Source organism: Mustela nigripes, chromosome 10, assembly GCF_022355385.1.
Source record: "Mustela nigripes isolate SB6536 chromosome 10, MUSNIG.SB6536, whole genome shotgun sequence".
NCBI classification, from domain to species: Eukaryota; Metazoa; Chordata; class Mammalia; order Carnivora; family Mustelidae; genus Mustela; species Mustela nigripes.
In genome coordinates, this window is record NC_081566.1 from 11,835,009 (window position 1) to 11,848,324 (window position 13,316).

The following is a 13,316-nucleotide window of genomic DNA, read 5'->3' on the forward strand; positions in this document are numbered from 1 at the left end:
TTCCTCTTAAATTCTTATTTTTTTAAAGATTAAAAATATCTATTTATTTTTAAGCAATCTCTGCATCCAGTATGGGGCTTGAACTCACAACCCTTAGATGAAGAGTTTCATGCTTCACCAACTGAACCAGCCAGGTCACCCCTCTCTGGGGTTCCTTAAAACATTTGACTGTTTAAAGAAATTTGTTTTGGTAGATAGTCAGTGAGCAAATTTGTAATATGTATGACAACTGGAACATAATGGATAGAGATAGAGCATAAGCAAATTCTGGTATAATTATAGACCTTTAAACATTTTTTTTGGGAAAAAAGGAAAAAAATCCTATGAGACAAAAAGAATAAGTGACTACCATAACATTTAAAAAAAAAAAAAGTGATTTACAGGGGCAAGAAAATGAATTTATCATCAGACAATTCAACAATAAAGGTTTATGACTGAAAAACAATGTGTTAAATATTTATGATGTCCCAGAAAAGAGAACACAAACATAATCACCTTTCAGGTATAAAGAACACTCACAAATGTCGTCAACTTGCAGGAGCCTGGGGAATGTTGATCCCATGAATTCTTCCTGAAGAATCTAGTAATCTGTTAGAGAATGAGCTACAGACAACCAAAATGACAGGCAGACATCAGCTTAAGGACTGGAGTTGCTCATTAAGTAGCTGTAGAAGTGAAAACAAGAAAAGTTAAGAGTGAGCGGGAACAGCATTTACGGCTGTTTGCTCTTGGAATGGACATAGGCTGCAACCATAAAAGGTGGTGACAATTGGGAGAATTTGTACACATTTTTTTCAAAGTGTTTTCAGTCATCAAATTTATGGTGCTGGCATAAATAATGTTATTTTGAGATTGTTGTGTGTGAATGTGAAATAAAGCAAATGCGTGATTATGGGGTACTCCAGTTCACTTCTCTTACCCCCTGTGTCCTTAAGAGTCAGGCCTGTTGGTGCAGAAGGAAGGGGACACTGATGTGAGATCAAAGAGGACAAGTATAAACTCTGTAGTTCTGAATTTGAATTGGAAGTATCAGAATGAGCTACTGAGGTTTCCATAATTTGCAAGGACTCCTAGAATTTCCTGAAAACTTCTCTGCAGTTTATGATATGGAGAGGGTACAGATTAAACTCAGCCAAGAGAAGAAGCGCATAGGGGAGAGTTTAGGAGAGCGCTGGTATCATATAAGACTGATGAATCACTGACCTTTACCTCTGAAACTAACAATACATTGTATGTTAATTAATTGGATTTAAATTAAAAAAAAAAACACAAAAACAGAAACCTTTACTTCTGGCACCTGCAGGTACAGCCTGGTCCTGCGACCCTACATCAGATAGGGAGTGCAAGGTGAGGAGAGAATTATTTCATCTTACCAGCATCCTCCCTCACCTACTCTTTCCCCAGGAAAGTGGAATGTACAAATTCGTACATGTTATCTTGAGCTAGGCCTGACTCAGGGATCCTTTTTATCACTGTTACTGCTTTTTGTTTTGTTTTTGCCTTGAAATTTACATTGCATGGTATACCAGCCTTTTAGTAATGGTATCCATATGCCTCTGATTTTCTGTGATCTTATTTTTACTCTTTTCATTTTGAGCATCTCTTATGTGTGCAGCAATTAGTTGCGTTTTTACTTGCTGATCTAAAAAAAAATCTCTGTCACTTAAATACTGCATGGAATAGGGTGTCCGGGTGGCTCAGTTGGTTAAGTGACTGCCTTTGGCTCAGGTCACAATCCCAGAGTCCCGGGATCGAGTCCCACATCAGGCTCCCAGCTCCATGGGGGTCTGCTTCTCCCTCTGATCTTCTACTCTCTCATGCTCTCTTTCACTCTCTCTCTCAAATAAATAAATAAATAAATAAATAAATAAATAAATAAATAAAATCTAATTTTAAAAAGCACTGTGCAGAAAATAGAAAGTACTAAATAAGCCTTAGGTGTTATTTTTATCAGGACAATATAGAGATTTAAAGAAGTCTGACTAGGAATAGAACTGTAAGTATGTTGTAGATTTAAAAAATAGTAACAATACTGTGAGCAACTATACTCCAGTAAAATTTTGAAAATGTGGATGAAATGTGCATTAGAAAACCATAAGCCACTACAGTGTACTCATGAAGAAATAGAAATCATGGAATAACCCTAAAAACGTTTAAAGAAATCTAGTAATGGGACATTTTCCTTCCACAAGACTTCAATCTCTTATATCTTTAGGCATTTTGTACCTTCCCCCCCCCTTTATTTTTAACATTGAAATACACATGATAAAATTCACACATGGCAAATGTGCTGTGCTGAGTTTTGACAATGGATACACCTGTGTGGCCATCATCACAGTCAAGATGTATAATGTTTTTATTACCCTGAAAATCGCCTTGTGCTCTTTCCCAGTTAAGCTCTGTTTCTCCAGCCATGAGTTGCTCTTGTTTCTGTCCCTATAACTTAGTTTTTAACCTGTTCTGGAACGTCTTATAAGCAGAATTCTACATGGTGTATTCTTTTCTGTCTGATGTGTTTTTATCAACATATAGATTTTTGAGTTTCATTCAGTTTGACGTATATGACAGTAGATGTTTCTTTATTGGTTGGTAGTCTTCTCTTGTATAAATATATGATAACTCGTCCACCTCCCTGTTGGTGGCCATTTGAGGTTTATTTCCCCCCATGGTTTTGAGCTATTGCAGACAGTATAGCTGCTACAAATGTTGTTTTATGGATAAAGTTTTCTTTTACTCTTAAGAAAGCAGTAATTGAATCCTGTATAAATTATTTCAGAAAATTTGAACATTTTTGAAAAATGTAACCCCTTGATAACAAAACTTGCGAAAGATAGGGTTTATAGAAGAGAGTGTTTATAGAACAATATTACTTATGAATATAAAAGCAAAAATCCTAAAGAGAAAAACAATCAAATTCAGCAGTATAGATGTTATATTTGTCAACACTAATAAGACAGACTGATTTTTCAATTTAATTTCTCTAAGATTGGATGCTTTTTAAAATAATGGCTTTTATAATTGTAGTTGTGTGTTCTGTCCTTTAGGGGCACATGATATAGTGGTGCATCTTTATAATCAATGGAATTTTACACTCCGTGATGCATGGTACATTTAAAAAAATTGTCATGTGTGGGTTTCATTCTAGGATGCCAGGAAGTTCCAACATTAGAGCATCTATTAGTGTAATAAACTATATTAATAAACTTAAGGAGGAAAACCATAAAATCTCAGTACTAAAAGTAATAAAATTGAATATCCATTCCTGATACTTTTAGCAAATTAGGAGTTGAAGATAATTCTTATAAGCTGATTCTGAATTTCTACTGAAAATCTAAACCAAGGATCATACTTAATGGCGAAACATTAGAAACATTCCCTCTAAAATTGAAAGCAGAATGAGAATGCTTCTTTGAAGAAAATCCCATTCACAATAGCAACAAAACTGTAAGGTACCAAAAACTATAGGTAAGAAAACATAGATACATAGTTAATAAAAGATAAGTAATAGCTATATGGATAATAAAAGTTCTCTGCAGAAAACTTTCAGTATTATTGAAAGATATACAAGAATACTCAGAAGTGAGATACACTGTATACATGGATGGGAAGAGTCTTCTTATAAAGACACCAGTTCTTTTAGATTAATTTATAAAATCATTGTGATTCCCATCAAAGTCTCTGTGTGTCCTATTGAACATACTCAGTTGATCCTAGCATTCATCTGGAAGAGCCATGACATTTTAAAATCCTGGTCCGCAGGAGTAAAGAAGTCATTACAGAGCTTTCATAATTAAGATAGTGTAGTATTTGTCCAGTTATAGGCATATACATAGGATGATCGTGTATCTCAGTTTATGCTTATTGTTCTGGTGATTATTAATAGTCTTCCTTTTCCCCTGGAGACTGTTAAAGGAAACTGCTTTAGGAAGTTCTGAAACAGACCCACTTGGTTTGCAACCTAAATGGTGGGAGAAATCAGTGGTTAAAGGATGTCGTTCAGTCAGTGCTGTTGGGACAGAAGGAAATGGGATGGGCCTTTATCTCACACTGCATGCAAACTTTTATTCCAGAGAGACTAAAGACTTGAAGTGAAAAGCAAAACTTTGAAACTTATAGGGGAAAATATGGGACAGTATCTGTAGGACCTCTGGGGAAAGGTAAGGGAGATTTCCTGGGACACAAACCACAAATTATGAGAGTAGAATTGTGGTTGCCAGGGGCTGGGGAAATAGAGAGAGGTTGGTCAAAGGGTACAAACTTCCAGGTACAAGATGGATAATGTCTTGGGGCACCTGGGTGGCTCAGTCAGTTAAGCTTCTGACTCTTGACATCAGCTCAGGTCATGATATCAGAGTCATGGGTTCGAGCCCTGCGTTGGGCTTGTCACTCAAAAGGGAGTCTGCTTGGAAATTATCTTTCCTCCTCTCTCTGCCCCACCCATCCCATTAAATAAATAGAAATGAATAAGGTCTGAGAAGCTACTGTATAATGTGGCTGTAGTTGGTAAAACCGTGTTGTATGATTGAACTTTTCTAAGAGATTGGAAATTAAACGTTTTACTGAAAAACACCACCAAAAACAAAAGAACACATGAGGAGTGTGTTAATTAACGCAACAGTGAGAATCCCTTCACGATGTGTATTATCTATCAAATCATCATGTTGTATACTCTAAATATATGATTTTATTTGTCAGTTATATCTCAGTAAAGCTGAAAATAGTGAAAAAGACAAAAACAAATCGTAAATTAGAAGACTACATTGACATTAAATAATTTTTTTACGAATAAGACATTATAAACAATGTGGGAAAATAAGCCCACATGCTGAGAGAAGAGATTTGTAACACATGTAAACTAAGCTTGAGTAAACAGAATTCCTGAATATTAACCAAAACCCAAAAAACAAACAGCACACACACAGTGTAAGAAAATGGCAAAGGATATTAACTGGCATTTTACAGAAGAGGAATGTGAGATGACTAGTGATAATGTAAAAAAGATTCTTAAACTTAGTGGTATTCATGATTATGAAGTTGAAGACGCACATGTCTTTCATCATAGCAGTCCCACTTCTAGATTTGCAGCCTGGAGAAATGTTCATAGATGAGCACTAGGTGCCATTGGTAAAAATATTCATTTCAGAATTTTGTGTGATAGCAAAATAATCCACAATCTAAAATTGTTGAGAACTAAATTCTATAATCAGGAGAACTGATAAATTTGGTCCATGGAAGTATTCCATATAGCAGGTAAAACTAACAGACTAGAACAATGTATGTCAACATGGGTAACATGTTCTAGCCACAGTATTAGAGTAAAATAATATTTCTAAGGCTATACACAGTTTTTGGTATCAGTTATAAAGTTTAAAGACATTAGAAAGATTCATAATCTTATGGTTGTATACATGTCCTAATATAAAATATGTATGAATATAGTAATTGCCAGGGTTGTGGTTGCCAACCTGTGGGGAGTGGGTGAAGGAGATAATATGAAAGGGTAACGGGATACTTAAGGAGCATCAGTACTATCCTGTTAATTATTTTCCATTTCATTATTGTTATAAATATAACTTATTTGTCTACTTAATAGTTTCTATTTGTCTACTTTAATAGTTTCTATTTTTAAAATACCCTGAAATATTATTGATGATTATGAATCCTTTCACTGTTTTCCTTTTCTATAATTCCTTTAGTCCTCTTTAAAATCTGAGAATATGCCAGTAGCAGTATGTGTAGTGACTATACAGCTTAATATTTTTAAAAATGAAAAATAAAACACATTCTTTATACTCCTCTAAAAATGGTTTAGGTAATTTCTAAGGTTCCTTCTAGCACTAAAGTATCCTTCTTTGATGTTTCCAAACAACAGAAAAAATCTTTTTTTAAATACACCATTCTGAGACCACAGGATAAATTCAAACATTGAGGATAATGAAGCCAATTTCCTATTAAAGTTGTTTTCAGTCCATCTATCTACTAGTCTCTGTTAAGCAGTCATCTATCATCTTCAAGAGGTGTCACCAAACTTTTTCTGAAGAGGCCCAGTAGGAAATATTTTAGGCTTTGAAGCCCACACTGTCTGTAGTCAGAACTACTCAGCTCTGCTGTTGTAGTGGGAAAGCCTGCCATACATAATACTTTTATAAGTGAATGGATGTGACTTTATTTATAATAAAATTTTATTTGCAAAAATGGGCAGTGGGATGGATTTGGCCTCTAGGTCAGTATTTGCCAACTCATGATGTTCAACACACAAATTACTTCCATAGTATTATCCTTTCATTACAGATAGGAGGCATAGAGACCTTAAGTGGTATCATTCAGGTTAAATTAAAGGACCCTTATGTAAGGAGACATACCTACAGAAATTCTGCCAAGGTCAATCTCAAAGAGATTACTGTCTGTCTTTTCTTTTAGTTTTATGATTTCAGGTCTCACATTTAGGTCTTTCATCCATTTTGAGTTTATTTTTGTGTGTGGTATAAGAAAGTGATCCAGTTTCACTCTTTCGCATGTAGCTGTCCAGTTTTCGCAAAGCCATTTATTGAAAAGACTATCTTTTCTCCATTGTATATTCTTGCCTCCTTTGTCATAGATTAGTTGGCCATATAAGCTTGGGCTTATTTCTGGGCTCCCTGTTCTGTTCCGCTGAGCTGTTTTTGTGCTAGTACCATACCTTTTGCATTACTGTAACTTTGTAGTATATCTGGAAATCTAGGATTGTGATATCTCCAGCTTTGTTCTAAGTATGTCTCCTCAAGCAAGGGAAACAAAAGCAAGAATAGACTGTTGGGACTGCATCAAAATAAAAAGCTTTTGCACAGCGAAGGAAACCATCAACAAGATGAAAGATAACCTGTTAAATGGGAGAAGATACTTGTAAATGATAATATCCAGTATGGGGTTAATATCCAAAATATACAAAGAAGTCAACCAACATAATAACAAAAAAACCAAGCAGTCCAAAACAATAACAACAACAACAACAAACTAAAAAAAAGGGGGGGGGTGATTTTTTTTTTTTCTCAAAAGAGTACTTAACAATGGCCAAGAAGTACATGAAAAGATGCTCAACATCAGTCACCATCAGGGAAACACAAATCAAAACCACAATGAGATGTTACATCATACCTGTCAGGATGGCTGGAATAAAAAAAGATAAGAAATAACACGTGTTGGTGGAAAATATGGAGGTTCCTCAAAAATATTAAAAATGGAGATACCATATGATCCAGTAATTCCATTCCTGGGTATTTACCCAAAGACACAAAAACACTAATTTGAGAAGATATGTGTACCCTTATGTTTATTGCAGCATTATTTGCAGTAGCCAAGATACAGAAGCAGCCAAAATATCCATTGATAGATGGATGGACAAAGAAGATAGGGTGTGTGTGTGTGTGTGTGTGTGTGTGTGTACATATATACATATATATATATATATGGAATATATATAATGGAATATTAACCATAAAAATAATGTTTTTGCCATTTGTGACAAAATGAATGTACCTGGAAAGTATGCTAAATGAAGTAAGTAAAAAAAAAGATAAATACCAGGTGATTTCATTTATGTTTAGGTCTAAAAAACAAAACTAATGAACAACGAAAGAAAAAAAGTAGACTCTTAAATTCAGAGAACAGACTGAAGGTTGTCAGAGGGGAGGTGGTTCGGGTGATGGATGAAATAGATAAATGGGATTAAGAGGTACAGACTTCCAGTTATAAGATAAATAAAGAAAGAGATGAGGGAAAAAAAGGTGACCCTAACCACATGGTAATAGAATTGTTTTTGTATATATGATGTTCATAGATGATTTTTTTTCTTCCTCTACATATAGAATATATCAAGAGGGTCTGATCTCTTAGTTTTTTGGAATTCATCTTTAGATGGTGATTAAAAAAACTTGTTGCAGGGTCTTTATAGGAATCATTTTATGTATTTTTGCCAAGATTTGCAACCCTTTTGTTTATTCAGATGTAGAAACAAATACAAAAACTGGTGTGATATAATTTGTTGTTAATTAGATTTGGATATCTTAGAAGCTTTTGACTTAGCAGCTATAAATAGCTTTATATAACATAAATTACTACTAAGCAGTTGTGTCAGTTGTATTTCAAAGAAGTTTTATGAAGAAATTTCTTTGCAGTTACTTTGACCGGAAATAATTGAAAATTTATTTATTTACATTTACATTCCAGGTCTAGGAACTATATTTTTCCCTCTCCAATTTCACGGGCTAGAGGATAGTACATTTTGTGTATGTCAAGTAATTACTTCTCTGTATACAGAAAGTAGACCTATCATGGTCATATTGGAATCTATGCAAATCTAAATTAATCTAAATTAATTTAACCTGAATGAAAACTGCCTGGAAGGGGGGGCTGGGTGGCTTAGTCAGTGATGTGTCTGACTCTTAGTTCAGTTCAGGTCATAATCTCAGGGTTGTGATTATCAGGCCCTGTTGGGCTCCGTGCTGAGCATAGGATCTGCTTAAGATTCTTTTTCTCCCTCTCCCTATGCCCCACCCCCACTTGCTCATGTGCACACACTTTCTCTCTCTCTCTCTTAAGAAAAAAAAAAAGATGAAGAACTGCCAAAAAAGCAGTTTTTTTCAGAACACTGAAAGTACATGTGTTTATGAATGTTTTCATATGAATCAGAGCCAGGATTTGAGCCCATAAAGTAGTTAAGTAGGTTTTCTTAGAGTAAAAGTAAACTTTTAAAAGAAGTTGAAGTTTTCAGATGAATTTTTATCTTACCAAGTAAATAGTTATGTTTATTTTTCTCAACTAAAAATTGAATGTGTCTGTCTTTTCAGGGACATCAAACCTGACAATATATTGATGGATATGAACGGACATATTCGATTAGCAGATTTTGGTTCTTGTCTGAAGCTGATGGAAGATGGAACGGTAAATAAAGATGAATCAAGTTATTTTGTCCACAGATATCTCCCTTGCTACTTGTCCTGTTTTTAGAAACTATTTATATTTTCTAAGTATCCATCCATCCATTTGTCTTTCTGTGCTCCACCTTTTCCCACAATGGCATTAGGGATACTTAATAAGGTTTGTATACAAAGTCCAATGCCATTTTTCTTTTCTTTTTTTTTTTAAAGATTTTATTTATTTATTTGACAGACAGAGATCACAAGTAGGCAGAGAGGCAGGCAGAGAGAGGAGGAAGCAGGCTCCCTGCTAAGCAGAGAGCCCGATGTGGGGCTCGATCCCAGGACCCTAGGATCATGACCTGAGCCGAAGGCAGAGGCTTTAACCCACTGAGCCACCCAGGCGCCCCTCCAATGCCATTTTTAACTGCTTATATTAATGATGTTATGATTGATACAGTGTGTCTTTTATGAGAACCTTATTTGTTTTTTTCTTTAGCTGCACTGTTTATTGTACTTGAGGTATTTTCACTGTTTTAGAGAGGTGAATAAAACAAGTCCCACATGGGAGAAGAAAATGTGATTCCTTCTTCACCTTTATTTTTTTAAATCTTCTTTCCTAGTTGTCTAGTTTTTTTGAGGGACAATATTCAACAAATGAATGCTTTCATCAGAACATTTCTATGTGAATTTAGTTTCACATTCCCATTTGGTTTACTTCTACTAACCCTTGGTCCCTCATATAAACTTAAAGGATTATATGTCCCAATTTTATTCCTTGTTTTGTTTTGTTTGTTTTTACTTCAGTTTCCTGGCTGTATAGCACAGATCCAAGTATATGTAATTTCACTTGGCAGAAATTATTTTGGAAAGCAGTTTAGTATAATATATTCTAAAGGCCATGAAAATGTATATTATTTTGGACCAGTAATTGGACTTCTGAAAATGTATCCTAAGGAGATAAACTTTCAAAAAATTGGGTTTTATGACTTCTACTTCTGGCCATGATCAAAGGAGTAATTGGTACCAAATTGTCCTCTCACTATAAAAAACTGTAAAATTGTACATAATATATGGGACATCTGTTTTCAGGCAGTGGACAACAGGCAGCGTAAGACTGTTATCTTTGAGAGAAATGAATTCATGAGATGTACCTTACCATTTCCCAGTATGGGTACAGTTTGCTGGCTCTTGATGCAGAAACCTAGTGTTAGAGGTGAGGGTAGCAGTTCTCCAGAGCTGAGTTAGTTAGTCTGCAGTGTTTAACACTGGAGAGAAGGAAGTTTTTCAGAGAGAGGGCCTAAAGTATGCCTATGGGGATATCTCCTGCAGGTTGGGCTGTACAAAAGCAGTATAAGACAGCAGATGTACCAAATAATAGATGCTGTGTATCTGAAAATTGAACAGGTTTCTGAAAATCAAGTGGTGCTGGAGAAGAGAGAGTACATGGGTACACTGGAATTTTGGCCCCGGGTAGCTATTTAACACCTTTATACTATGTAAGACTTACTCTAAACCTGTATAACAGTCTAAATCCAAGTCCTGATAAAATTCATTGAGTTTGAAAGTGGTCTTCTAAGTCAGGGGGATTGAGATGAATCTTAGAATTTCTGCAGATCTGGTCCCAAAGAGTGTAATTGTAAGCTAATCCTTGTTTAAGGAGATCAAGTGTTTTTTTTTTTTTTTTTTATCTGCTTCAATAATATTTAACATCTTCAGTGGAAGATAATACAGTTCATACTGTCTATAATAACTTTTTCTGTCAATGACCAACATTTAATCAGAAATCACCAGACCAAACAACAACAGGGATAGGATAGAGATTCTGTTACAGATTTAAAAAAATAAAAGTTGTCAGTAGAAAATTTGACAGCACAGATATTGGACTTAGAGACATAATAAAGCTATCATAAATATGTTTTTTAAATAAATATGTCTAAAGAATCAAAATGTAGTTTTAACGATGGCTCAGATAAGGAATCTCAGCAAGAAAAGAAATCAAATGGACCTTTTTAGAACTTAAAGTGTTGTAATAGAAATAAAAACTCACAGGAGAAGATTAATGGCAGATTAGAGATGAGAGAAGAAAGTGCCAGTGAGTTTGAAGACCAGTCAATAGTGATGATCCAGTCTGAAGAACAGAAAGGAAAAGATTGAAGCAAAATAAATTCAGGCTCTGGGGTCCACATGATTGGAATACCAGAAAGAAAAAAGAGTGAAACAGGAACAGAAAGAATTTGTAGGGTTGATGGCTCAGACTTACCAAATGTGGTGAAAAACACAAATCTAAGAATCTTAGTGTACCTCAAGGTTAAAAGGAACCACACAATTAAACTCCTGAAAATTAAAGGTAAGAGGAAAAAAATGGAAAGCAGCCAGAATTAAAAACGTGTTACATACTTTGGGAAAATGGTAAGAATAACCATAGGCGTCTCATCAGAAATAATATCTTTAAAGTGCTGAAAGAGAAAAAATCTATAGACCAAGAATTCTCTGCCAAGCAAAAATATTCGTCAAAAATGAAGGTGAATAAAAGACATTTTCAATTAAGTGAAAGAGATTACTCTCCAGCAGGCCTGGATGCTCAAGAATGTCCTTTAATCCAAAGGAAATGGTACCATTTGGATAATTAGATCAGTAGGATAAAGAATATCAGATATAATAAATAAGATCTGTAGGATAAAGAAAAAAAAAAGGCTTATCTTTCCTTCAAAATATACATAAAAGCCATTTGATGAGTGTGAAAAGCAAAAATAATGGGGTTATGGTATTTGTAGAAGTAAAGATCTATGAGGGCAGTAACCATGTGAATGTCCGTGGAACTGCGCCTCCATAACATCTGTGTCTCTGTGAATCATGAAGTAGGCAGGTATGAAGCAAGAAGGGAGGGCTGGCTGAGTTATGAAGACACAGATTCAAATCGGGGAGGCTGTGGCCTCAGGAGGTTTTGGATCAGAATTCTGGAGAGCAGAGTGCTACAGTGAAGAAGAATTCCAGGAGAAGAGCTAGCGTTTCCCTGAGTCCTGCGGGTCATACGCCCCTTAGACTCAAAGCTGGGGCTCTTTTCCTGGAGTCTGATAGGCGGCCTTCCAAATCCCTGTGCATTCCAGAATGTGGTGAAGACTGTTTCTGTCTGTATGAGTTACACCTGGTCAAGTATATTCCTTGAAATCCTGGTGTGTCTTCCTGCTCATTCATTCTTTGCTGATGATCTCAAAATAATTCTCCTGGACATATAGCATGTTTATCCTCCATTTAGAAAATTATAACGAACAAGCCTTTTTACTTGTTTTATTTCCATTTTATTTTTATGTTTTTTTAAATCAGAGTGATCTATATGTATTTTAAGGAGGCTTGTCATAAAAATTGCGTCCTTTTGTCCCATTCTTTCTGCCTCCAAATCTCCTGTGCTAGAGGCAGACACTTGGGAGTCTTCTGGCTGCTTGTTTTGTAGCTTCCTTTACTTACCTATTTCTTGTTATCATATTTGTGCTACTGTCTTTTGATTATTTAGTACTAGTTATTACCTCTTAATTTCCTACCGTCTCACCCATCCAATACACTTTCTATCTTCTTAGAGTTTTCTTAAATCCTGTTCAATTCTTTATGACTCTATACAAATATTATTAATAATTTTGCCATTGCGTTCAGTTTATTTTAATTACAGTTCTTTTCTTTTTTTTTTTTTTTAAAGATTTTATTTATTTATTTGACAGAGAGAGATCACAAGTAGGCAGAGAGGCAGGTAGAGAAAGAGGAGGAAGCAGGCTCCCTGCTGAGCAGAGTCCCGATGCGGGACTCGATCCCAGGACCCTGAGATCGTGACCCGAGCTGAAGGCAGCGGCTCAACCCACTGAGCCACCCAGGCGCCCAATTACAGTTCTTTTCTTGAACACTTTTTGTTGTCCGTGGTGTAAGTGAACATTTTGTCTTGTTTTCTATATAACTCTCACCAGTTTATCCTCAAATTTCCAAGCCCTAATTCCTTTCTCTCTCAGAAACATTAAGTAACCTAATGGTTCCCTTTTATTTTTGGAGGGAGCTGTGCTGGAGTCTTGCCTTCTCCCTGCTCATCCAGACTGTTTTGCCGGCTTGTTGTAGCACTGTCCTGCCAGGACTATCTTACTCTTCATAGTGGGATTCACTGCATGGCCATCAAGCAGTGGATCCTCTCTTTCCTGGGTCCCATGTCTGACTTTCTCTTTATCTGGTAGTAGCTCTCAGTAGCTCTCCTGAGAGCTATTTATGGAAGTAAATATTTTATAATCTTGCACATGTGAAAAATGCTTCCACTTCTACCCTCATATTTGATTGATACTTTATTTGGGCATAGTAATGTAGATTTCAAATGATTTTTCTTAGAATTTAGCAGGCATTGCATCGTCTTCTAATTTACTGTTGAGATATCTGGTGCCATTCTAA

At 35.5% G+C, this 13,316-nt stretch overlaps 1 protein-coding gene across 13 annotated transcripts in view; it reads left to right on the forward strand.

Moving 5' to 3' along the window:
* CDC42BPA (CDC42 binding protein kinase alpha) overlaps positions 1–13,316 on the forward strand; it is a 329,012-nt gene that overhangs the window by 141,979 nt on the left and 173,717 nt on the right. For all 13 annotated transcript variants that reach the window (XM_059412594.1, XM_059412582.1, XM_059412585.1 and 10 more), the window contains exon 6: positions 8,826–8,919. In XM_059412594.1, coding sequence (XP_059268577.1) covers positions 8,826–8,919 — 94 coding nt within the window. The remainder of the gene's footprint in view (positions 1–8,825; positions 8,920–13,316) is intronic.